Source organism: Triturus cristatus, chromosome 6 (assembly GCF_964204655.1).
Source record: "Triturus cristatus chromosome 6, aTriCri1.1, whole genome shotgun sequence".
NCBI classification, from domain to species: Eukaryota; Metazoa; Chordata; class Amphibia; order Caudata; family Salamandridae; genus Triturus; species Triturus cristatus.
This window is the reverse complement of record NC_140589.1, coordinates 501,514,298-501,541,988: the sequence shown is the minus strand read 5'-3', so window position 1 is coordinate 501,541,988 and position 27,691 is coordinate 501,514,298. Positions and strand designations below refer to the sequence as shown.

At 42.7% G+C, this 27,691-nt stretch overlaps 1 protein-coding gene across 2 annotated transcripts in view; it reads right to left on the bottom strand.

Annotated features, from left to right (window-relative positions):
• The window catches only part of COL19A1 (collagen type XIX alpha 1 chain), a 2,198,704-nt gene that overhangs the window by 515,558 nt on the left and 1,655,455 nt on the right, over positions 1-27,691 (bottom strand). For both annotated transcript variants that reach the window (XM_085610910.1, XM_085610909.1), the window contains exons 24-26: positions 24,176-24,211; positions 20,408-20,461; positions 18,812-18,865 (exon numbers count right to left, since the gene is read on the bottom strand). In XM_085610910.1, the coding sequence (XP_085467036.1) occupies positions 18,812-18,865; positions 20,408-20,461; positions 24,176-24,211 (144 nt within the window). The remainder of the gene's footprint in view (positions 1-18,811; positions 18,866-20,407; positions 20,462-24,175; positions 24,212-27,691) is intronic.

Here is a 27,691-nt window from a genome sequence, read left to right as displayed (position 1 = left end):
AATTAAAAGTTGGCATGCTGTATAACCAGGCCAGTAGTCCTTAATTCACTGCCAGACACTCTCTACGCCTTTTTCCCAGTCTTGCAGGCTACTGCCTTCTGGTGGTAACGGTTTTGTTGTCTTTTTCTTCATCAATCTTTCTGATCTGTAAATTTTACCCTCTTTTGCACTCTGTAAATATCTGTTAGGGAAAAATAAGTGCCGGTCCCTAAGCATAAGTGCCCCACCGGCTCAAATTAAGCACTACAATAAGAGCTCTCTGTTTATGTATTTTGCTTGAACCAGGGTGCGGTGATCCCAAACAAGCAGAGCTCAATGTTTTCAAAAGGCATACCAGAATGAAAGTGGTGTGTACAACGATGGGAGTGGGTGCGTTTTGATCAAGTGAAGCCCAACATGCACAAATACTAGACAGCTGAGCTCACAACCTACCCAAACCAGGAAAGCACACCAGGGGCCATATTATACAAGTACCCCTGGGGCGCAAGGGGCGATTGTGCCTGCTTTGCGTTCCCCCTGGGCACTTTGGTATTACAGAAGGGGCTGCAGACGCTTGTGCATCCCCTTCTGTAATACCCCTTAAAACTGGAAGCGGGTTGCCGTCTGCAATGTGAAAACATGAAGCTGCTTTAAAGCAACTGCTCCGTTTTTCACAGGAATGCACTGCACACCGGCAGCAAAAGTTTGCAGCTGTCCTGGGGGAAGGGCATTCACCATAATGCAGTGTAATTTCATTGTTTGCGCTGGGCGCACCTTTTAAAAGGTGTGCCCGGTGCAAACAATGAAAATGCGCCATATGCATAATGCGGGCCCTAGAGTGTTAAACAGCTCTTATTATTAGCCACTTTTCACTCGCATACTGGAACTCTGTAGGAACGTAGGATCTGCTTCTTATGGTTACCCTAACTTTTTGCTTGATGTTGCACAGTTTTTCACTAGTCTGACTGGGATCCTGCTAATCAGGACCCCAGTCTATCTGCTTTCTCCTTTAAATTGTTATGCATGTACTTTGGTACACTCCAGATTGGATAATGGGGTACCCTTATAAGTCCCTAGTATATGGTACCCATGTACACTGGGCATAGGTACCCTAGAGGCCTCCTATGGGCAGACGCATGTATTATGCCACCCATGAGAGGCCATGCAAAATGGGACCTCAGGTCTGCTACTGCAACCTGTGTAAGGTGGTGCTTGCACCACTTACTTTAGATATAGGTTCACTATATCTATAGGTCACTACACTTAAAACTTGTAAGTCACCCCTATAGTAGGCCTTATCAATCCTGAAGGCAGGATGCTGGGTTTTAAGTGAGAGGGTGCCCCTTCATGAGCAGAGCCTCTCTGCAGACTTCGGAGACATTCTCCCGGGTTGTCTTTGACTCAGCCGTACATATAGGTAGTGGTGCATTATAACCTTGCGGAAATGCTATCTCAAAAATGGCTGCATAGAAACATATCGTGTTTGGTATCAAACACCTTGGAATCATACCTCAACACCAGTAACTGGTGTGGGAGGTATGAGTCCAACCTTCTGAAGCGAGCTTTGTGGGGTCACTGGTCTATCCGATGGCAGCCGGCTCGACCCGGACAGCGCAAAATGGATGCTGCCGACCAGAGACTAATTTCTGCCCTCCTGCTGCTGAGCCAAGCTCGAACAGAGGAAGGCAGCACAATAGGCATCCTGTCACAAGGAGGTGTGACCACCTCCCAGACAGGATTTGGGGTCATATGTATCAAAATAGAGTTTTGCGATTCTCAAATTGCGATTTTCAGCTAATCGCAATTTGAGAATCGCAAAATGCAATGTATGTGGGATTTGCTAATAATTTTGCGAATCCCACATATTCCTTATTTGAGAATTGCAAATTGAGATTTGCAAATAAGGAATACCTTCCCATTCATTCCTATGAGCTATGAAGCCCATAGGAATGAATGGGAAGGCAATCTCAATTTGAGATTAGCAATTAGAGAATCGCAAATTGAGAATGCAATTTCAAGGGTGCCAGGGTCTCAAAAAGACACCCTGTTGCACCCCTGAAATGTGCATGTGTGCACATGCGCAACACATACATGCCCTAAGGGCATGTATGTGCGCCACATGGCACTTTAAAAAATGCTAAATAGTGCATTTGTAAGTGAAAACGCAATTTGCGATTCCTTAAGACCAAATCACACTTTCTTTTGTGCTTCTTACATTGCATTTAAGGAATCACAATTTGCTATTCCTTAAATGCAATCGCAAAATAGGTCATCGCAAAATTTGCAATCCCTTATTTTGTGAGGGGGTTTTTGTGTGATACATTGCATACTGCTAATTTGCGATTGCAAACGCTGAAATTCTGTGAATTTCAGCGTTTGCGATCGCAAAGTGGCTTCATACATATGGCCCTTAGTGTATTGGGCCTGGGTGGGTGCACTCTGAGAGTGCCTGAAAGTCTGCACCTGGGGCACATTTGGTGTCCCTGTCCATAGTCCAGCTCAAACCAGTTCTGAGAGCCATTGGCTCCTGCTCTGGCGTGAAACTGGACAAAGGACATGGGAGTAACCTCCCCTCTGTCCTGACCCTCCCCTAGGAGGGTCCCCTGAATCTGTCCACCCCTCTCCTGTGGGTTCAAATGGGCTTACCTGACTGTAGCTCTTTAGATTTTACGTGGACAAGATTCTACAAGAAGAAACCATTGACATTCGACCGTCTGAACACTCTGGACTTCGCTGGACTTCGACTAGGACCAACATCGTCCCCCTCTCCATCCAAAGCTTTGTCTGTGACCTTGCTCCATACAGGTTCCGTGCAGGACGTGTGATGCACTAAGGACAACCGAAGAATCTCCCTTGGGGTGAAGGAGTCCCTCCCCTGCATTTGCAGGCACCTCAATGCAACTGACAGGTCTGCTGCTCCCAAGCTCTTGCAGACTCTGAAGATTCCAGCAACACAGGAGGTGGGTACCGAAGGTCGCTGAGGTCGATCTGCCGTCTCAGCAAGTTTGAGGCCAGTATCCCTCGTGGGGACTGCATAACCCGAACCCCTGTGCACCGTGTCTATTTGCAATTGCATATGCTTGTTGGCAATTCCTGAGCTTGTGCATTGGACCCTGTGTAGTCCTGATCCGGAGCAGTATTTGCACCAAAGAACTCTGGCCTGCTCACTCTGAGTGCTCCGTGGGCTGGTACTTTGCAATCTTGCTCAAGGTTCCCTTGGGACTCCTGGTCATTCGGACTGTGGGTCCTCCTAAGGGTCATCTTGATTTCTGTTGGGCTTTCCTTGTTGCTCCAGACATGCCCTGACTCCCCCCTGCTTGGTGAGTCATCTGGAGCTTGCTGGTCCACACCGTAACCTGCTTGACCTTCCTGCGTGGGTTGTTTTTGCCAAGGCTTGTTGGTGCTCCAGCCGGACACCGACTCCTCGGTACTCGACATCCTTCATGGGACAGCTAGCATCTGGTTCCTGGTTGTCGTCTATGTCTCCTAGTCCTCGCACGCTGCAGAGTCAAGCATCCCTTCTTTGCACCTGAAGCACCCGACATCGGTGGGCATTCGTCTACCGAGCCCCTGGTCACTCTGAAGTGACCCAGACTCTGTCCTCTCTGCTATCAGGTTCCTTTCTTCCATGAAGAAATGTACTATTTAAGAGGGACACATTTTTTATAGTGCTGCATAATGTGATATATTGCACGGAGAGGCAGATTGCTTAAAAGCACAAGGGGCTATGTAGCTATAATAGCTCTATTAAGGAAGTAAATTATACCCATGAAAGTACCAAGTGTTTGCACCCGTGCTGTGGTCTGGGACCCCCAGTCGAGTCTCTTCCACTGTAATGATTTGGTTTAGAGTACTCACCTCCAGTGCCGTCTATAAAATAATGTCAGTTGGTGTGTATGGCTGAGTAATGAGCTCTGAGCAGGTTGTGTGTGGACATGCGCAGGCTGAGCGAGGTAGACTAATGTCTGACTCAGCCTGGTGTCTAGCCACAAGAAGCAGCGTGACAGATGCGGCCAATAAAAATTGCTGAGATGTGATTGAAGACTGGGAAGCACTGGCAATTCACCTACAATGTTTTCACTATGCATTTTATATATGAAATTGGGATTAAACTGTATGTCCTAATTGACATTTGGGACAAGGGTCTCAGTTGGCAATTTGTTCACCAATTAGTCGGCTTAGAATCCAAATATGAGGCCGTGCTTACATATATGGATCCCTTAACAAGCTTTATAAATTTATAATTTGGCATGTTTCTCTGAATCAGCCCTTAATGAATTTCATGTTTAGAACCAGCTAGTTGAGCGAGTAAATTACTCCAATGCACCAGCTAGCAAATCAAAGGGTTCAGAAGACAACAATCCCATTCCAGAGTAACCATCTTCTACTAGAGGAAGGGGTTGGACCCGTTAACTCAATATCTATTACCCTTCACTTACTTGCTCATCCAGGGAGGGGAGATGCTCCCAGGATTTAACAACAGAATGGCCCAAAACGCCTGCCTGCTTCCTTGCACCTGGGCCCTTTGAAGTGCTCGAGAGGGAACAGGGAGTCCGTAGTGGGCAGAGATTAGCTCAGCGGGAAATGGGCTTTCATTTAGGATTGACCTACCATTTGCAATCAACCTTTGAATGCAGCAGAGGAGTGAGATAGGCAGTGGACTGGTATCTGTTAGTGACATCAAAGGGCAGAGAGATGCTGTCGTTCCACTAGTTTGGGTGGGTGCCTCACCAATCATAGGAAACTTCACAACCCTTTGTTAAGTCCTGCCAAAGGCTCTGCAAGGTGAGAAGGAGCTTGCAAATGCAGAAGATTGTAGTTAATGCACCCTTATCTGGTGATTGTATGGTCAGCCCACACCAAACTTGTACTCTCTACTTGTGGACTCTCTCCAGGGCTGGCCACACCATCTCTCTGACTCACTTCCCGGACCATTGAAGGGTGAACTTTCTGGGCACCTTAAAAGAGGGTGTCCTCTGGTCTTCTGTTTGACTGGTTTGGTTGTAGATGTAATAGGATTATACAATGCATAATCTTATTTTTGCACTGTCAACCTACAAGTAGCACAATGAGTGTTGTTGGGGATTGCAGACAAGGAGAATAGTCCGCTATAGAGGACATTGGGACTGCTCCCAGACAAACTCCAAGTCAACCAATAAACAGAACTAGACTGGGGCGCAAGTCCATGCCCCTAGAGTTAATATGCCGCTAAAGAGTGGAACACAGTAGTGCCATAGGCTGCAAGGAATCCTAAATGAAGTATTCTGGGATTCAAGAAGCTACTGAAGTGTGTTAGGAGTTGCTGAAACTCATCAACAGAAGAAAAATGGTTGTGGATTAGTAAGGCCCAAGATATCTTAACTCTAACTAACCACTCGTGTGTAGCATGAAGTACTTTGCCACAGGTGCCCTAGAGGCTGCATCACCTCTCAGGAGCTGAACAGTCCATCCATCAATCAGCTGCTAACTTTGGACATTTCCTGGATTGAATCAGACTCTCAGAGACCATTCTGACATGTGTGCAAGATCAGATTCTCCTTGCTCTAGAGTTGGGGGGATCGGGTAGTAGTTCGTGCAGTCATGGGGCCTGGGGAAATTGCCTCAAACTAGGAGAGGCCTGGGCCTCAAAATCATGGCCCTCAGCGAAGGGCCCACAAGGCCATCAGTAGGCCTGGGCTAAATTTCCGTTCCGCTCGCGGAAACTCCAATAATTTTACATTTTCGCGTTCCGCGGAGAGCGCGAAAATGTCCAAATTTCCACATTCCGCAGCTTAGCGATAATTTGTTTCTTGCGCGCGCTGTAAAATAATACATTCTCGCGCGCGCACGATCGCCTTACCTGAATCCCTGCGTTCGCCGACAAGTTTTCCCGATCCGGTCGCGTTCTCCACGAGATGTTGGATTGTTGGTAGCCATTTGCGCTGTCTCGCGACACTTCGTGCCCGCAGTAATGTCATTGGTCGCGCGATCACGTCTTTCTTCTCGCGATCATGCACCGCGAGAAGAGTGAAAACAAGATGGCCGTGCCCGCAAGCAACCGCATGGGTAAGTTGGCGAACGGGCGGGAAAAAAACTTCCGCATCTTCGCGATATTTCCGCGTGTTTGCGGAGATTTTTAACATTTTCGCGAAAATTTGCGAAAGTCACTTTCGCAAATTCCGCCCACCCCTAGTCATCAGTAACGTTGTCTGCTTCACCCTTGGTTCTACCAACGTACATTGCCAAAGACTGAAGGCCTGTGAGATGTTTTGTGAATATCTAAACAAAACCACTAGTCATTTCAATTTAATGGTAAAAATCCCTATTTGTTTTTGCCATAGGTAAATACAGGGCATTGCTGTTTTTCAGGTTACCTGCTTGGTACTTTGCAGTTAACAAGAACAGCTACACTAAGGAGGTTAATTGCCCCTTGCCACATTTCTGTAAGGTATGAGACTTGCAACGTGGTTAGTCTGCAAAGCCCCTTTCGGAAAAGTTTAGATTTGTAATTAGGCAGGAACTTGAAAATATTTGCAATGCTTAGCATAGTATTTAGTTGTGTGCGTGTTAAAATACTGCTCTAATTTTTAAGAAAAATAACTGATTGAGCAATCATTTGTGTTATTTGTGTGATACCGTGTACAGGGTTCGAAGGCCACAGCACTTCCCTGAATCAGCCATTGACTGCTAGGAGTCTCAGACTAAAAGGTCCAAGTTTAAGGCTCTGCAGTAAAGAGGACACAAGACAGCACTACAAAATTGTGGCCCAGTAACTTCTGCTCGGCAAGTTAGCTGCTCACCTAGATTTATTATGCGTGCATAACGAAAGCCAATGCCTATTCAGAGTTATCAACGATGCAAGGATATCCGTCCACTGTGGATTTCTGACTTATGGGGCGGCATAGGGTCTCCTAAATATGTCCTTGGTGTTGGAAACCTATTCTAAGTGACTGGGCGTTAATGTCCCTGGGTAACTGGTTGTGAAAATCAGGCCCTATTTTGCAAGGTGCGGAAACTCACCTGGTCACTGGAGCAATAGGCACTGCCTGTCCTCACCAATCCACTCGTACATCACCGTAAAATCAGGAAAGGTTCTCTGCACCACCACAGAGTCTGCCCTTCATTACAACTTGCAGGCCCCTGCGTCTCAAACTGCATTGACTGTCTCTCCCAGTAAGCACCTGCTCAGAGCAGGTGATCCTTTGGAGCTAAAAAATCCACAGAAGTGGGAATGACCATGCAGAAAAGGACCATGTACTCATGAGTCCACCTGGTTAATTCCTCTTCCTGGGATTGAAGAGAGTAATTGCACAATGAATGGATGCAATTAACCACTGGTGATTTTGGCTCCAGTAATTCTGGTGCCCCAGTAATTGCAGCACCTTTATGCCATGCCATTACTAATTAGGCCTGGGTGCATTTCAAATTGGGGTGTCTTTACCACACCTTCATGGGTGGTGCAAAATGTGCCATGTCAACGTCACTGGTGATATTTCGTGCTTAAAATAAAGAAAGATACACTTCATGTGCCTCAGTGTTCAGATTCCCAATATGCCCTGCAGGTCAGAATGAGGGCTCATTTGAAGCCTGAATCCCAGTCAGGGTTTCAGGAGGCCGGATATATTCTCTCCAATATCCCCTACTGTCACTTGGTGTGCATGGATTAAAAGAATGGGTAGTGCTCAAGAAGGCCCTGGGTGAGGACCCCGGGGACCTGTTTTCCATGTGCCCTGTCGCAAAGTGCCTGGGATGGGGACCTCAGGTCCAGTTGGCCTCCCCTGCTTGCATGGAATACGAAGTTGGGGTGAGGGGTAAAGTCCTTTCTGCCGGTGGAGTTTTGTCACTCCGCTTGCAATGCAGAGTTCAGCAAGATCTCTGCTAACCGCCAGTGGGGCAAGGGTTTCCCGGCACACTCACCCCTAGACTACATCCCCCAATGAGTCGTGCACCAGGAGGCGTGTTTGTAGAGTGGTTGAGAAAGGGGGTAGGGCCCCTGATGAGGTCTCATCCCGCTGTGTTGGTCTTAATGGTGGTAACAATAGGGGTTCTTGGACTCAACAAATCTCAGCACTCAAGGGGACTTCATCTCCTAACCAGTAGTGTGCTAGGAGGTGCTTTTGCAGAGTGGTTAAGAAAGTGTGCTGGGACTCCGGCAAGGTCTCAGCAATCCCACTGTGGGGGACTTACTGGTGGTACAAATAGGGTTTTTTGGCCCCCAACGACCCTCAGCAGCCAAGGGGACTTTCTCCCACTAACCAGTAGTGCGACAGGAGTTTGCAGAGTGGTTAAAGAAGGGGTCGGGCCTCCAACAAGGTCTCAGCAATCCCACTGTGTGGGACTAACTGGTGGCATTAATAGGGGTTCTTTGTCCCTGACGACCCTCAGCAGCCAAGGTGAGTTCATCCCCCAACCAGTATTGCGTCAGGAGGTGGGTTTCCAGAGTGGTCGAGAAAGAGGGCAGGGCCTCCAGCAAGGTCTCAGCAATCTTGCTGTGTGGGACTTGCTAGTGGTAACAGGAGAGGTTATTGGCCCCTAACTACTCTCAGCTTCCAAGGGGACTTTATTAAGGATGGTCGAGCAATACTCCACCAGCTCACCGAATTTGGCTGAATTTTTGGTAATTCTGCGGAATTCTGCATAGTAAAACTCCGCAAGCTTTGCCCAGGCCTAATAGAAAGCTAATTGGGCTGGGGTCAGAGCTCTGGCAGCCTGGAGATGGACGCCTCGGCCCTTGGCTCTGACCCATAGCCCGCTGTGTCCCTTGGAGTTCATGCGGGAATCTGCAAGCCCAGGAAGGCCTCAGCTGCTTGACAGTGCTAAAAAGCTCTGATCGGGCCCTGGCCAGAGCCCTGGCTGGCTGGGGTGGCAGCCCCAAGTCTTGGGTTCCCTTCTCCGGCTCACCGTGTTACAAACTGCCTAGGACAGGGTTCTGCATGCCCAGGAAGGTCTCCCCTGCTTGTTTACGTTCAAAAGGTCTGACCGGGCCCTGGAGGCCCTAGGGCGGAAGACCCCTACCTTGGGCTCCCATTTACCTTTCCAGCCTTGCCTCAGAGTGCACCGAACGGAGACATGCAGGCATGATAAGGCCTCCTCTGCTTTACCTGATGCAGAAGCGATGACCGGGCCCCGGGACAGAGCCCCATTCAACCCAGGAATGGAAGTACCAGGTCCTGTTCTCCGGCTCACTGAGTCGCAAAGTGCCCAGGACAGGGCCCTGCAGGCCCTTATAGACCTCCTCTGCTTGCCCGTGATAAGAAGCACTGACTTGGCCCTGGGTCAGAGCTCTGGCGTGCCCTGGGTTGCAAACCCTCTGCCCTGGGCTCCCTTCTCCAGCCTGCCATGTTGCTAAGTGTATGAGATGGGGATCCTCAGGCCTGGGAAGGACTCCCCTGATTGTCTGGGTTTAGTAGCTCTGACCGATCCCCGTGTTAGAGTACCAGCAGGCTCTGGGGTAGAAGCTCCAGACCCTGAGCTTCCTTCTGCAGCCTATAATGTCGCAAAGTGCCCGGGATGTGTGCACTCTGATTGCCCCCTTCACTTGTTACGCATGGATCACTAGAACGGCTAGTAGCCTTCCTCAAGATTATTAAAGACAAGGTATGAGGGACCCCAATTGTCCTCCAGTCTTTCTACTCAGGAGTGGAGAGGGCCTGGACTGGCCTGACCTGGAGTCCAAGGGGCCTGAGTCTCTGGCCATGTTCCAGTTCCGTCCGATGGGCCTTTTCTCCAAGCCCTGCTTTCTGGAGAGCAGGCAGGGATGCAAAGCCAGCAATGCCCTCTTATTGATTGGGTTCAGAAGCTGTGTCAGAGTCCTGGGTCAGAGGTCCAGCTGGCCAATGGGCGGAAGCCCTTGACTAGGGGCTCCCTTCTCTGGCCTGTTGTGTTGCAGTGTTTCCTGGACGGGGTCTAGGAGGTCTGGGGAGGTCTCACTTGTTTGTCTGGGTTCAGAACTATCACTGGGCCCTGGGTCAGAGCTTTGTAAGGCCCTTCCCTAAAGCCCCTTGCCTGATTCCCAGCACAGACTCTGAGAACTCAGGCCTCAGAGTCCCTGTCCTCTCCAAGGGTTCCTGGAGAGGGCCATCAATATCCGCATCAAAGAGGGGGCCGTCGACAGGGCAGGAGGATTCCATATAATTGGTCCTTTGACAATATTAGTAGTGAGGAGGAGAATAAAGGTAAACAACCATCAACCTCAAACCATCCAAGGGTTAGGTTTCGCCCTGAGAACAGACAGAATGAGGATCTGGGCACCCTATTGAAGTCTTTTGTTATGCCAAACCCAACAGGGCAACCAGTGAGGAGGCCAGAGAATAAGAGGCGGGGGCGTCAGGAGCTGACATGGCAGACCTACTCCCCAAGGATAACACGCAGCAGGGGCAGGGGCAGGGTACTCCAGTGAACAACATAGTGGTAAATATTTCTGATTATCATCTATTGTCAGCTAAGATTCAAGTTCTCAATAAAGGTCTGAGTTATGTGCCAACCCCGAAACATGATGGGCCCGATTCACAGAACTAACTTAAGACAAAATCCTAAACTTACTTAGGACTACTAAATTGAGAAAAATCCTAATTTTAAGACTTTCGGTATTAACAGAAGGCATTTAGGAGTCCTAAAGTTAGGAGTCCTAACTATACTACTACTAAACTGAGAAAAATCCTAATTTTAAGACTTTCGGTATTCACAGAAGGCATTTAGGAGTCCTAAAGTTAGGACTCCTAACTTCTGTGAATACCGAAATGAGTAAGTGCCTTCTGTGAATACCAAAATGAGTAAGTGTCTTCTGTGAATACCAAAATGGTAGTAAGTTTAGGATTTTGTCTTAAGTTAGTTCTGTGAATCGGGCCCCTTGCTTTTAAATTCTGGACTAAATTTTTCCAAATGATGCGAAAGGTCAGCTTTCATGCATTTTTTTAAGAAAAGACAGTGGATCTTCCGTCGATATTCTCTACCAATTTACATTGTCCATCTGTGTTTTGTCCCCCAACTCATCACTGGGACTAGAAGTGACAGTGTTTGAACAACAGGTCCTAAAGGATGTTATGGTTTTGGAACATTCACATGGTCAGCGTGCTCTTCCAGAATATGGGTAAGATAAACTAGTAGGCATTTTAATCATTGCAGATGAATGAAAAATAATAATTAAAAAAACAGCTGACAAAGGCTGAGCGATTGTGGTTCTCAATCTAAAAGATTATGAGACTGAAGTATTGAAACTGTTGGGGGTGCATCCTAATTATACACCTATTATTAGAGACCCTACTGGTGAACTTCAGGATATAATCAGGGAGGTGGTTGCAGAAGCCAAAGAAAAGAAATGAGTAACTCAAAAAGAAACAGAGTTTCTAATCAATCCTAAACCACAAGTTCCAGCATTCTACATTATGCCTAAAATTCATAAGGCCCAACGTCCACCCCCCGGATGCCCGATCGTGTCCGGAATTCAATCATTACTTGAACCTTTGTCGCAGTTTGCTGACTTTTTCCTAAGGCAAACTGTTATTATTCAACCTTCTTTTGTACAGGATACTACTGATATCCTTACCATTCTGGAACCTTTAGAATTTGATCCATCAATCCAATTTTTGGTTACGATTGACATTGAATCACTGTACACCAGCATTCCCCAAGATGCCACGCTGGTGGCAGCAGCACGGGCACTTCTGGAACGCAAGTGGTTCTACGACACTCCTCCATCCTTTGTTCTCAAATGCATTGAACTGGTTTTTACAAGAAATGTGTTTTGTTACCGGATCCAATTATACCTACAGGTATCTGGAACCTCGATGGGGGCATCTTTTGCCCCGAGTCTGGCGTGTATTTACGTTGGACAGTTTGAGGACAATTTTGTATACCACATCTCAGATCTATTCATAAAATATGTATCTCCCTGGAGGAGATACATTAATGAAGTGTTATGTATTTGGTCAGGCCCTGAGGACCAACTTTATGGTTTCCTCCATTGGCTAAATGAAGCCGACAGTTGCCTACATTTTACGTGGACTATTGACAGATATGCAGCTGTATACCTGGATTTAGATATAACAGTGAGGGACAAGAAACTCTACACTACAGTCCACCAGAAGCCAACGGACAGGAATTTGCTACTTCACTACGCTTCTCTCCACCCGAGGACACTAAGGAATAACCTCCCGGTGGGCCAGTTCTTGAGATATCGTAGGAACTGTATGGACATGGGGCGTCTGTTCAACAATCTGAGATTCTTGTCAAACGTCTTGTGGAAAGAGCTTATCCCCCCAAAGTGATTAAGAGGCACGTAAGAGAGCTATGAATATGCCCTGGGAGGCACTAACGGAAAGGAGTATGCGAACTAAAGATAAGTGCCATCCAGTAGTGATTACCTTTGACCCCCTGTCCACAAAAATCAGGCAAATCATTGGGAAGCATTGGCATCTATTGGACACTGGTCCCTAGAGAATGCCCCAACAGAGATTTGCTTTCAAAAGGGCAACTCATTTAAGAGACCGGCTGGTCCATACCCGCCAGAATAGCTTACAGAAACAAGAAACTGGGGTACCATCAGGACATTTCCCATGTGGGAACTGCACAGTGTGCAATCTGACTCAGGCATCCAAGAGTATTACACTTATAGATGGAAGAACCTGGTTTCAGACTAAGTTCAGTAACTGCAATACCACCAAAGTAATCTAATGATTGATGTGCTGCTGCGGGTTACACTACATTGGCCTTACCTCAAGAAAAATCAGGGTGAGGGTTCAAGAACACATCAGTACTATTAAAGCAAGGAAAGTCACCACATGGCTTGTCCGCCACTTTCAGGAAATGGGTCAAAATTGTAGGGATCTGAAATGGACCATCCTGGAGAAAGCGACATGAGGAACACATATAGCATGTGAGAACTTGCTCATTCAAAAAGAGGCCCGCTGGATTTTCTTTGAGAAGGTAGACCGGGTGAACTTGAATGATTCTATTGAGTGGCATATGGTGGGCAAATGATACCAGCCATACCGTTTTAGATCTGGTGTGATGTTGAGACGCAGACATAGAAACATGCGCATTAACATCTAAGAACCCTTCTTTCTTTTATGTGCACACTTTGGCTATTATACAGCTATCTTATTTTATTTTGTGGTATATTGGGAAATATGGGTTGCCCATGTTATCTATATGATGAGCTATCATCTGGTGCTATACGGGCTTTTCATGTGGCTCATATGATGAGCATGCTGTTAGTGCTATTAAGGGGAACCCCTGTTAATAGGTCAGTTTGTAGACTAGCACACATACTATACACGTTGGTTGTTTGTTTTTCACCCAACTCATGTCCATGGAGTGGCTGCTATTTTTCAATCTATTTTAAATGGGCCAGATTCACAGAACTAACTTAAGACAAAATCCTAAACTTACTACCCTTTTGGTGTTCACAGAAGGCACTTACTCATTTCGGTATTCACAGAAGTTAGGAATCCTAACTTTAGGACTCCTAAATGCATTCTGGGAATACCGAAAGTCTTAAAGTTAGGATTTTTCTCAGTTTAGGAGTAGTAAAGTTAGGACTCCTAACTTTAGGACTCCTAAACTGAGAAAAATCCTAACTTTAAGACTTTCGGTATTCACAGAAGGCATTTAGGAGTCCTAAAGTTAGGAGTCCTAACTTTACTATTCCTAAACTGAGAAAAATCCTAACTTTAAGACTTTCAGTATTCACAGAAGGCATTTAGGAGTCCTAAAGTTAGGAGTTCTAACTTTACTACTCCTAAACTGAGAAAAATTCTAACTTTAAGACTTTCGGTATTCACAGAAGGCATTTAGGAGTCCTTAAAGTTAGGACTCCTAACTTCTGTGAATACCGAAATGAGTAAGTGCCTTCTGTGAATTCCAAAATGAGTAAGTGCCTTCTGTGAATACCAAAATGGTAATAAGTTTAGGATTTTGTCTTAAGTTAGTTCTGTGAGTCGGGCCCAATGTGTTTATTAAGTTACATCTTACACGGTTTAAATATGGCGCCTCTATGGTTAGCACCCCCCCTAGAGTGAGTTGTGGGCTTGTGGTATCTTGAACTTGTGGTTGAAGCTTGCAAACGCTATTCCAAATGTGATAATCAGTTACACCTTAAACCATTCAAAGATGGCGCCATCTGAAACTTGCTGCCAAAGCCCCAAAACACCAATTAGGACACACACTACTAAAGTCCTTCCGGATTGACAGCTAGTGGCTTTTGAGCACCTTCCGGGCTGGAGGGGGAGCAGCCTATTGGCATCTTAAGACACATCCAAATTCTCGGCAAGGGTTGAGAATCGGAACGCGTGTTACCGGTTTGGCGGTGAGTGAGGATTGGGCATGGGAATGTTAAAACCCCATGTTTGAAATGTTTCTTTTGAAATATTATGAGCCCATTCTTTTACTTCAACTGGCACAATGTGGTGGCTTGGGTTAAGCTTAGGGTCATCAATATGGGGAACCCTTGAGGCATCGACGTGTTTATCAAAAGTGTCATGTTGAGTGTGTGGGAAATTAGAAGATGTCTATAAATACAGAAAGGACCGGGAGGGCTAATATGAATCTGGTGTTCCCTCCTCGTGTCATGTATGGTAATGTGCACACGCCTATTCACAGGTATATGCTTTTGGCTGCATTGAGCTACGTGGGGGGCTACCCTTTGGGTCCTCTCCAGGGGAGTTGCTTGTAGGAGTCCACCTGGCAACCACCCGGTAACTATGGTACATTAAGAAGACACAAATATGAGGTGTGTCGTAATCTGAGGCTGTCAACTCATGTAACGTTTTTTTTTTTTATTTGTTTCTTTTGCCTTTTGTCTATGGCACTATCATTCCCTCTTTAACTTTCATCAACCACTACAGGTCCAGAGCATCATTGAGGTGGAGATGCATCCCCATGCCCAGATGAAATTGCTGGAAAACATATATATATTTATAGGGCAAGAAACATGTAGGCCGTTCAATTTAAAATGGTCTAAACATGTCATTCTTTTAACTGAGTGTGAATACTACTAAATTAAAAAATATGTGAGATAGTTGTTTGGGAAACAGCCATCACATCGCATGCTTTACAACGCGGTCGTAACAAGGTGCATTGTCTTTGGCTGAGCAGAAATGCAGCACAGTGGGAGCCCCAATATGGCCATGATCCACTACACAATCCCTTCAACTCTGTTCAGCAGTGTGTGAGCACAGGGCCGGCTTTAAAATAAGGCTGTTTATCAAGGCTCAAGAAAGACATAACTTTATTGAGTCCATATATATTTCAGGATGAGCACAGTTATAGGCCTGTGGTCAATCCCAGCACTCAGCCCTATGCAGAGCCAGGCCTCATTCCTAAAGACCAAATCAGGCTCTTACATCTGAGTCACTTTCTACATGTTTCAATAGCAGGCCGAAAGAAATACATAGCCAATGTAGTTCTTGCAATATACCAGTTATGATTTCTAGTTTCATAACCATCTCACAATCAGTTTGAAGTTAGTGAAATGCAAATAAGCCTCCAGATGCTGTGTTTTGCATCTACTTTTTATTGCTATTCAATTCTATTGCCTCCATGCCCATTGCTTAGTGATAACAATGGAGAGATGATGATATGTGATGTCACCAGTGCTGTCACTTATAATGCTATTTCTGATATCTTCTGTAACACCATGTGTGAGGTCATCAGCATTGGAGCACAGACCTGTATATTTCAGGGAACGAATATAAACACATATGGTTTTATAAACATACATAGGTACATGTATTTATATATGTTGGAAAGTCAGAGGTAACGACTAGACTAGGTGGGCACAGTTGGGATATTTAGTTAAAATGTCAGTTTTATTTTTACACATTTTTTTTAATTCGAGTTGTTGAGATATTTAGTTCACTGGATAAACATCTCTAACAAACCTGCATAATATTTTTGAGTGGTTTTGTCATTGTCCTCATATTCATCCTTGAAAGGTTTGTGCAGGTTAGTTGAGGAGTAGAAAAATTCTAAGGAGGATCTCTAAAGTTGTAATTTCAATTTCATATCTCACACATATATTGAGTCTCAACTACAGCCACAGCAGAGGACAGATATTCCATAATTCTGAAATAAGGATGAAGCTTGGAGCAACATAATACTTATTTTTGGTTTGATAAAAATACAGCTCATAGATTTTGGGAAACTCCAACTGAAAAAGATAGCTTTATCTAGAACATTTGGTTCATGAAACAAACTCAAACTTAAATTTAATAGCAAAATCAGATGTAGTTGACTTACATTTTTCCCAATGAGCCCATGTGATTCATGAAACAGAGACATCTGGTTTGTTGGGTAGTCATGGGATGTTTTCCCTGATAGCCATTACAAATGTTTCAAGTGGGTTCACTCATTGTGCATTTTGCTGTATCAAATGTTTTGCTATGTGAGTCACAAATGTTTGCTGAACACTATACACATTTTGCTTTCAAAGCTAACGTAAGGTGCAATGTCAATAATTTAGATCTGATCCACTGTAACCTTAATGCTAACACTAGCCAAAGAAAAAAGAGTACTGTACGTTATGTATTGCACACAGAATGATACCCTGTCTCCAGGAATATTTGTTACTTGTGCACACAGAAACTGCTTGCAGTGAAAAATGTCTTTGTCCCTGAGAGATTTCATACAGATTGTCAAGGGGAGAGCAGAGAGCTATAAAGGGTCACAAGTTGCATATTACACTGCAATTTGCTTGGAAAATTCTTGATAAATAAAAACTCCAAAACTGCCAGTGAGTCAGTGAAAAATAGAACCAGTGCAACCACTCAAGCAACCCTCTCAATGTAGACATGGTAGGGAAACATGGAATTAAACTATCCTGCTTGAAACCTCTGAGGAAACCTATGGCATCATGCTTAGTTCACACATGGTGAAAAGGACTCCCACATCCTACACTATCTGATTAATATTGGGGCATTTACTAGCTATTGCGTCCAAAGATTAGTTTGTCATCTAAATCTATGACCTCCATTTTAGTGTAGTTGGGTATTACTTTGTTTATGGGCATACAGGTTTGGTCACCTGCATGCAGCTGCTGGATCTTTATTGGTTGTCTACCATTGAGGAGGATAGATTGATATCCATTTAGATATCTTCAGCACAGTTATGTGCCTTGAGTAACAAGAGTTTATAAAATATATATATGCCATCAAAAGGATACGCTGTAATAAAGAGGGGTTTTATTAGACCCCTTTTGGACCCTGCACTGAATTACAATCGATGATGACCTAAAATTATAGGTCCAATGGGTGAGTAACTCTGCGTACGCCCAAACATATACTCTTAGTTGTTTGGAGGTATTGGTAAAATTGTTGTGAACAATTACAAAATTACTCCTGTGAAGGGCATAATTAAATCTGTTTCTAGAATGGGAATAGCTAGGAATGACCTTCAAAAATGAGTGGAGGTTTGGTGGAGGAGGTTTTCCCTGGGCAAAATAATCTGCATGTGGAGTAAAAAAAGGTTTAACTTAGCAACTATGCATGTATGTATTTGTTCATGCAAAAATGTAATCCACAACAAGTTCAGCATTAATCCTGGGAAAACAGTGATAGTCTCAGCTCCCAAGCGTACTCCTAGAAACCTAGAGAATTGCAAAACAATAGTACATCTACCCCAAACGTTAGAGGAAATCTACATAAGAAGATCTAATATTTCTTTTTTTTAATCGGCCCAATATTGGTACATTTTATGTGAACAGTAGGTGCGCATATCGTGGAATGTTTTTAGGTCATTTGGATATTTTAAAAGTTATTTTTCCAGCATGATATCAGTCATTTAAAATCTTTAAACAATCGGTACAAAGGGTCATAAAGAATGATTCATCGTGGCAAAAGCTTTACACTGTAAAGCTTTTGTCCAATTAGCCAAGGGTAAAAGATTGGTGTGAATGTTCGCATTATTAAATGTAGGACATCCATATTGGTTTCTGAAAAATTGTTATTTTCAAAATGATGTTTTGGAAATAATCCTTTAGAATAAGAACACAAACAAAGTTAAATTTTGAACACCACTGGAGCATTTGCATTTTGTTTAGTTTGCTAACATTGAATTTAATTAATAGATGTTTAGAAAATTGTATATTTGTGGACACACACTCAGTCTCACTGTAGCACAGAATTAATGTGGCAGTCAGTTGGAGTAAGCAAGATTGTAATTATATATCTATTGCAATTAAGAATGTCATATCATGCATCCTTTAAAAAGGACTAGATAGCCTTTTGCATGTTCACATTTTACATTGATTTCTGTCAAATTTTCCGTGGATGTTGTGCACATTGGTTTTTCATTTTTTAATACAAATGTATGTAAAAATAGAAAGAAATCTAAGTCATCACATAAAATGAAGATAATAAAAGATAATAAAAAGCATACACCATATATTTTACCATGGCTAAAATCACATATCATTTAAATCCTACTCTATTAAGATGATGTTAACCATTCTTTTAAAAGAGGGCTAATACAACTGTTCCTTTAAAAAAAAAAAAAATCTTCACTTTACAATTAGTCTTGGCTTTCTATACCTGAATCACTATTCATGATTGTTTTACCATTATGTGTCTATTTTTTATTATTATCAAGAGATTTAGTCAATAACATTATCCAGAAAAAATGTCTCGATAACATTTTCAAAGTAAAAATTAGCTAAAGTAGTGTTAGATAATATTGCTTTTAGTGTTAAAGAATATACGGTTAGGAGTTTGTGCAGTGCTGTTAACTTGACTTTGTGCTTGCTGTATAAGTTCAACAAAAACATGAAACATAAAAACATTACTTTTTTATATTTTCCAGTTGCATGGTTCTCAAAAAGCATGTAATATAAAAAATAAAGTAAATGAAATGCATTACTTACCATGTCTCCTGGTAAACCCTGCAGCCCAATAGGTCCTTGAGGCCCTGGAGGACCCTATAAAAATGAAGGTTGGGTTAAAATGGAATCTTGTTAATGGTAGGCTCAAATTAAGTCAATCCAACTTGAACACAGCACTTTGGGAACTGACTGTGTTGTTACTTGTTTATATTTCTATAGAATGTGTCTAGCCCACTACAACATTATGTGAGCCCAATTCACAAAGATTATGTTGTGTCCTACTCTTGTAGTACTTTCTCTTTAATTCCAGGAGAAAGCCAATGTTAGACCTGCCATCCTTAGTGTGGCCTTCCCCCCAACCATTTTACCTTTATGCCTCCTGTTTTCTGAAATCTATTTTGTTGGCTTTAGGACTCTGTGCACTTTACCACGGCTAACCTGTGCTAAAGTGCGTGTGATCACCCCCTTAAACATGGTCAAATTGGCCTACACCTGATTTTCAGATTTAATTTACTTGTACGTCCCTAGTAAAGTGGTACTGCATGTACCCAGGGCCAGTAAATAAATGATACTAGTGGGCCTGCAGCACTTATTGTGCCACCCACTAAAGTAGCACTTTAAAACATGTCTCCAGCCTACCATTGCAGCCTGTAAGGCAGCTTTAAACTACCAGTTCTACCTGGCAAAATAAACCCTTTTCTAGGCCTAAACCAACCTGCGTTTTCCTAGATTGCTCCAATACTTCAGGACTGAGGTAAGATCACATAAGGTAGTTCACAAGTCCTCATAGCCAAATCTTTATGAATAAGGCTCTATAGTATTAATTTTTAATATAATATATTTGTATGTTGTTGGTGGAGGTGCACAAATGTCTTCTGTGCAGCTGATATTTTATTTCAGTTAAGCATCTGCAAATTCTAATGAAAACATTCTTGCACATACACCACACAAATGTAACCTGAGAATTTAGGTTGCCGATGATCATAATGTTACCCATGACTCTTTCGTCACAATTGCTTTCAAGGATATATTTTTATTGAATAGAAATCATTTTAGGAGTTTTTAACAAACAATACACACATTAGGCCTCTCACTGTTTATTTTAGGAAAACAACTTAAATCTAAAAAAATCATATTATTAAAGTGTTTGATGAAGGGGCCGCGCTTTAAAAGAGCTACAAAATGTATTTAAAGAATTGTGCTAAAAAAAACCTCCTAAATATACGTCTATATATATATATATTGCATTGGAAAACACAATCTTGGGCCTAATTGTATTTTAGAAATCATACCCACGCATTTAGAAAATATGTCTATCTTCAGTCAAAGAAAGCATCTAACAATGTATGACAAGCTTTTAAATTGTTGAAAAACTGTCCCATAATTTTAGGAGATATTTTAAAATTGTGAAATATATTGTATAGTCTTTTAACAAGTCAGCCTAAAACAACTTTTTTCACTTCAGATAAAAGAAAGGTATATATTTTTATGTAGAAGCAGTACATATGATTTATAAAAACATACCTCCTAACCTATTGATATTTCTATGCTTTATGGCCCACATATATGGAAAACTACTTTTGCAATTTCATGCCATTGTTACTTATATTAGAGCAACTGATACACTGATGTACATACCTGAGGTCCAGGACTTCCAGGAGGTCCGGCAATACCTGGTTCCCCTGTTTCACCCTACAATAAATGTTAGTTAGAATGAGTGTTCATTAGAAGTAGAGAATAAATCAGGCTTCTGAGACAACAAGACTCTATATTTAACTCTGGCAATGACATGATTTCTAACTATTTTTCCTGGATCCTAGCTGCTATTTATGCATGATGCTGCATATCCTTCCAATTCTACATTTCTTTGAAATTTGGGCCCAAATTATTAAGTTTTCAAACCCACTGGCATGCAAGTTCTCTAGGATTGCTGGACTAATCCAGAACACAAACTATGAACGTGCCATATTTCTTTGTAGTAGTTCGTATTATCTTTCATATGACGGTTCAATGAAAGGGCTCTTTTGCATGCAAGCAAAATATTTCCCCTATGCATGATTTAATATAAAACCTTGAATTTGTGGTTTGGGTGCAAGTGCCATTAGCAGGGCTCTAGCTGGGACAAATCTGTTAATTATGTTTCAAATACACTGTAGCACTAACAACTCCTATTAAATATAGAAAGGAGCCCAAATGGATTCTGGCAGTTATTGGCAACAAATAATTCAATATTATTTTACAATCATGAATCTAATGGATATGCAAGATGGTATGGTAATGCTTGTCGTGCATGTGAGATACAAAGTAAGAACAACACAAATGTTTTGAGATACAATGAATGGAGTGAAACTTATTTTGAAATGAGTGGGCTATATGATTCTTACTACTTCATACATTTAAACAGCTTCACTTCATAAGATAGGTGGATAATGGTAGCTGCTAAGGACAGATCAAGCCACCAAGTGTGTCCATTTGTGCTCCTTATATTGTATTAAAATCAACTAAGTATTCAGCTTTGATTTTGCTTTGAATACACATTTGTGTCTCTGTGCCAGGCCTGCTGGGTGTGTTACCACAGAGTTTCTTCCAATCTGTGCAACTGCTTAAGGGAAAACTGGAATATTTTGCAAATGTAATTTCACAAAATGTAGTTGCACACTCTCAGAATTCAGCATGTATGAGCCGACTGCTATGCACACACTCACGTGTAACATATTCAAGATATGAGTTTTTAAGTGGGCCACATCTAGCTCCACCTGCAGCCTTCATCATCACCCATTACCCTATTCCTTTGTTCTGGCTGCCGTCTTCATTCTGTGAGGGCAGAACCCTTTTATATGACAGAGTAGACTGGAGTGGCTGAAGGGCATAGAAGGCTCTACCTGCGCTTATGAGACTGTACTGAGTGCATGGAAAAACAGATTGGCATAGGGAAAGTTAGGTGATTCATGTGCAACACTACATGAAAGTTTTTGGAATATTACTGTGCATTAGAGGCATCATTGGGCATGTAGGGTTATTTATGAGCGCATATGAGACAATTAAAACTTGCTGTTTAGCTAATTTAGTTATTTTGACATAAACGTGGCTGTATTGGGCATAGGTGACAATAGCTGGGTATATATCAGGACGCATTGAACATATCTGGCTATGTCTACAGAAATGTAACTGAAATCAGCAAACGGATATGTCCAATAGAATATGGGGCTATACATAAGCATTTGAGTCTGCACTGAGTCTATGATGCTATACCTATCCAGTTTCAATGAGCATATGGCACTCCACCTATGCAAGTGGGCCCATACCTGCACATAGTTGGCTAAACTAGGTAGTTGGCCATAGGGTTAGGGATGCACTTACGTCTTTGAGATTTTCCAGGTAGATTGAAGCTGCATCCAGATATTTACCAGGGCAGATGCCATCTTAGAAAAAACCCATCCTAGCAATTTAGACATATTTTAGGCTGCCAGGGGCAGTCTCATACTAACTAGAAGTGACACCATAAGTGCTTCCCTGGAATTGCCTGTCTGCAGCACCAACCCTGGTATGTTTGGCTGTGTCTGGGAATTTGAGCCTATCCTTTACATATCTGACAATACAATTGATCATAAAGGTGCTTGTGAGGTGACATATTGGGTGGCTGTGCATTCTGCCAGGCTACCTAAGAAGGCGCCACAGCATTTGAATCCATGAAAGGACATTTAAGGCTTTACTTGCACATATGATGGATGCAACTGAGAATATAATCTCTGTACCTAGTTATGTGCTTGCTGTCCTGTGATGTATTTTCCTCAGCATATCATGGGTGCAACATTATCATATAAGGTGGACCATATCCCCAGTTGTACACAGGTGTTTTAAATAGAACTCCCAATTACCTAACACTGAGTACAGGTTTTTTATAAAAATCAGCAGATGTTTTTAAATTTAGTGTGAAGGCAATGACATTATCTAATGTTCATATCAGTATATATTTAATCAATAGAAAAGTATAACTGTGCCATACACAAATTATGCATATTTACATAGTTTGATGCAAAGTACGATATGGGACATTTTTTAATTTATGATTGAGGAATACTGAGAAGCAGCCTAGGATCAGTTGGGTTGGAGAAGTTCAAAGAAGAATAGGGTTTTAAATTTTTTGCTGATGGAGAAGAGGGATGATGCCATTCTTAGACAAGGGTGCATGTCAGATAAGGTGCGTACAGAGTTGGAACCTTAAGTTTAATTTTTTCCCTTCTAGTTAGATGATTTTTTGGGTTCTGCGAGTTTGGTCAACATTGCCAGTAAATGATAGCTTGTGTACTAGGTAAACGAGTGTAAGTGTTTGTATGGCTACGTAGGCCCAGGGAATTGAGTTTTGAGAATTCTGGGATAGGGAGAATATGTCGTTTACAAGGAGTAATGTAACTGAATTTGTATCCTTCATTGGCCAAACTATCAGCAGCATGGTTTGGGCAGGTTGAGAGTTACCCTTATTTTCAATGCAGAGGTCATCATTTTTTCCTTGTAGGATCTTAGGTCCTGAAGTTGGTGGATGGTTACGCCATCAAAAACAGACCTCCATCTGCCTTACTACAAGTCCCATAGAATATAAAGCACTAGTAATAAGGCGTACAGAATATACCTCATGTTTGTGACTGAAAAACCCATTTACCAAACTCTAAATCAGGCTCTTAGTGTCCAAGCCACAGTGTGGATGGCAACCTGATTTATATGGTTGTAATAAATTGTGTTGCATAATGTGAGTTTGGGTGGTGGATTTTGGTTGCCATTCTTGTGTGCGGGGATAATAAAGGACACTTTGAACGATCTGCCTGTGGATGAGGAGGGGGCAAACTGACAAAGTATTAGGTTGAGATTATCTACAACTAGTGTTTATGCATGAACACCTATGAGGTCACTTACTGGTATGTTTTCTTCGTCAAACATCACGTGACAGCGGGTCATGCAATGTAGCTTACTTAACTACTTCTGTTCTGGTGAATTAAGAAGTTATCTAAAGATGCACATATTCAATCGAGCCGCTACTCTTCAATGAACAGACCACCCTAGTGGTACCTCAAAATTGGTATATTTGGTCTCTTTCAAAGTGAAACTATATTCCCATAACATAGTCTTTATATAAAGCACAGCGCAGTAAAACACCGTTTTAGTTTAATGGGAAATAGGTGGTGACAATTTCATTCGTTTTGCAGGATAATTTCTTGCTATTATTCCCTCTCCTGATATAACATTTTCCAGGAAAGTTGTGTGCGCTGTATCTCTGTGCTCATGCACTTCTTTGTTTTCTTTGTTCGTGTGATTGGCAGCTGGAGTTAAAGGTACCATTGTGCGCATGTCACGTTGACGCATTAACATGTCGAGTGTGATTGATGCCTCTTGCAATGTGCAGGATTTTACCTTTTCTCCTTGACTTCCTTTCATACCAGCCTCTCCCTGGAAATGAAACACGAATAGTAATATTTCATTACACAATATATAATACCACATTTCTGACGGAGTTAACTGCTTTTAGCATGCACAGTTCACTGTAAACTCTTCTTGGTTCCGGTGCATATATAGTAAATATGAGAAAAAGGATCTGTTTCGGGGGAAAGCACAGCGGATGGATAAAGATGTTCTGCGAGGCGCTAGATGAGAGATTATCCCCTGACATGCTTTGGCATTGAATGTTAGTATTTATTATAATGTGAATGGTTTGGCTGGACAAAAGAAACTCCAAGGTCCCGTGAGTTAGAACAGGGACAAAAAACATACAGGGCCGATTCACAAAGATGTTTGAAAATGTCAGAAATCCAGGCATCATATACGTCCATTTTGCATTGATTTCTAACAAAGGAGTAGGCAGAATATTAAAACAACCCCCACTTTGATCCATCCCTTGAATGCCATTGGGAGAGCAAAGCAACTATGCCCTGCCCACCCCATATAAAGTCCCTTCATCCCATTTGCGGTCCATCTAGCTCTCCATCCTTTTAGTCTTTCATGCATCCATCCATCTTTTCATGCTTCCATTCATTCTTTCGCCATGCCATCCATTCTTCTTTTACCAGTCCATCCATCCACCCTTTCATCATAGCACTGTTCATCCATCCTTCTATGATTCCACTCACTTTTACAGCTATTTATGTATCCTTTTCCCATACATACATACATTGTTTTTTAATCCATTTATCTTCTTTTGATCAATTTCGTATCCATCCAAACTTCAATGCATCCATCCACTCATTCATCCTGCCTTATATCATTACAGCCATTCTTTCTTTCACCCATCCATGCAACCGGTGTTTTACATTCCATTCATCAGTCCTTTCACCCTTGCATTAATCTTTTCATGCTTCTCCTCTTCCTTCTTGTCACAGCGTTTTTCTTCTTTTTATATATCCTTAGTTTAATTCTACCTTTTGGCATCTCAGTCTCTGTTTCACACTCTCGGCAGGGCAGCGAGTCTATCTATGTCCCAGTGTAAGGAAGGAAATGGGCCCCCAGTTTCTATTTGTCACTACACCAACACCCCTTCACACACACACTTTCCTTTCTCTCACAATTTCACCCTTTGGGCCTCCTTTACTGTGATTGGTTTTATATCTATGACCTCTGCTGTGGTTTTCCGTTCTTTGTTGCTTTACTGAGAACCTTTGTCTGCGGAACTGCAGAGACAACAAGCTAATAAATAATTATCAATAACAAAATCACCCCCGCTTAAGCAGTAAAAGGAGGAGTTGATGACGCCACTGATTTCTACCTATAAGGAGATTTACATGCATTCTCAAGAGTGCAGCTGGAAATCTACATAAAGTCATAGACTTCCATAAATGCTCCTTCCCCACACATACTCTGTTAGGACAGTAAATCCGTATGAGAAAGGGAAATGCGTGTGCGTTAGCCCATTCAACTTTTTTCTTTCAAATAAACTGCCGCTAGAAACGCCCCCATTCCTCTACAACCGCCTGTTTACGGGACTGTTCACCGGCGACATACACTTAATTAGTACTGTTCCAGCTGGACATTTGTATGCATTTCTAGGGTAAATGGCCATTAAAAATGTTTCTGACTCGCCACTGCGTTTCGAATTTGTTCCAACCATTTTGCAAGGTTACCCATAGAACTTTCATAATCTTCCTTATCCCCACATTTACGACTGTGGAAAGTTCACCATTCTGGGAATCAATTTTTGGCACTTTGAGTGTAAATTCTACTTTTTCTATATTTAAGTAATGCTTCAGAGAGTAAACAATTTTACAATTGATGCCACGCATGACTACAGTGTCACCTATAGATGTGCACCGATTTCAGTGACGGTAATAAATGTCCTATTTACGTACTGGTAAATGTCATTACTCCGACTACCCTTCCTTGTTCCAGCACTTTCAGAATGAGGTGTGTCACGCCTTTCCAGTCACCATGAAACCTAGTTCAAAGATGTGGTTGCTCCCATGTGCAACCCAGGGACTCCCTGGACCCACCCCTCTGGGGTAACGAAACTTGAGGGGGTCACCTTGCAAGGTGCGTGGAGGGGCCCCTCTTGGAACCAATCAGGAGCTCTCTGGCCAGAGTACTGTGCTGAGGGTGCTCTCTGGAGCTTGGGGCTGCGGGTGCGTGTGTTACGCCACTGACCCACTCATGCTCGGGATCACACACAATTCTTCAACCTTCCATTTAGACTGTCATCCCTTTTGCACCAGAAATCAAAATTGTGTCCGGAGTGGGTGGGTTGGGATTTAAATACCGCAGCAAGGATGGGTAACTGAAGTTAGGAAAATTACCCATAAGTACTCAGGATATTACCTCCTCAAGCTTACCTTGTCACAGCCCTTACAGAATTAGGATATGCCAAAGCAGTATATCACTATTTAATCTTAAGGAAAACAATTCTTTTGTATTAATGCAACACATATATTTACTAAATAAGCCCAGCTCAACAAAATATATCTAAAATGAACCGATATCAGCCAAAATACTGGTTTCAAACTGAAAAACACCTCTCCCTCATCGAGTCTATAATGTGAAATAAACATGCAAAGAGTGGTCCATGTTGCAGCTCCGCAAATGTCCTAAAGAGAGGCTTCTCAAGCCTCTCATGCCTTTGTCCACAAGGCTGCAATTCCACGAGTTGAGCAGTCTTGAAAGGAAGCTGGCAAAAGAACTCCCTGTTTTTCATAGGCTACAGAAATGGCTGCCCCTAAACTAAAGGCTTAAGGGGGATCATTAGACTCAAATGTAAAACAATCCTATCAGATACAATTTGCAGATAAGAAATCCTAACTGATAAAACAGATAATTCACCCTGCCTCCTGGCTGTTGATGGCCACCAGAAAGAAGCTTTTAGGAATGTAATCTATACCTCCTTCAGAGGCTTAAATGGCAAGTGTTGCGAGTCTTTCTCTACCAAACGCAAATCCCAAACCAGGACTGAAGATTTGAGAAGTTGAGAAACCTCCTCCTCCATATTCATCAACCCACTGCTTTCCCTACTTCAACAAGAGGAGCTTCAACAGCTGCCTATTGAACTTTTAGAGTAGTCACTGCTAAGACTGAATAAAACATATCCTGGAGTAACTGTGCTCACCAGTACAAAGATCCCAGTCCATGAATTTTACACCCCAAAAAAATTAAACACAAATGGTGATTACAGGAATTACATGAACATTTAAGATTGGAATGAAAACTGAATGGAACTTGAATGGAAACGGTCAGAAACCTTGACATTTTCTGAACCCCTCCTTTAAGCTGCCCTGTCAAAGGATAAAGTCTCCTCAGAGAGACAAGGGATAGTTCTGGGCTACATAAAGTGAGAGATCCATAAGAAGAATCCACTCTTAGACATGGAGCCATTCTCCGCAGAGGTGGAAACAAGCTTATGCTAAGCCAAAAAGGGACTACCACGCCTACCTCCACTTCCTCTCAGACAAGGGA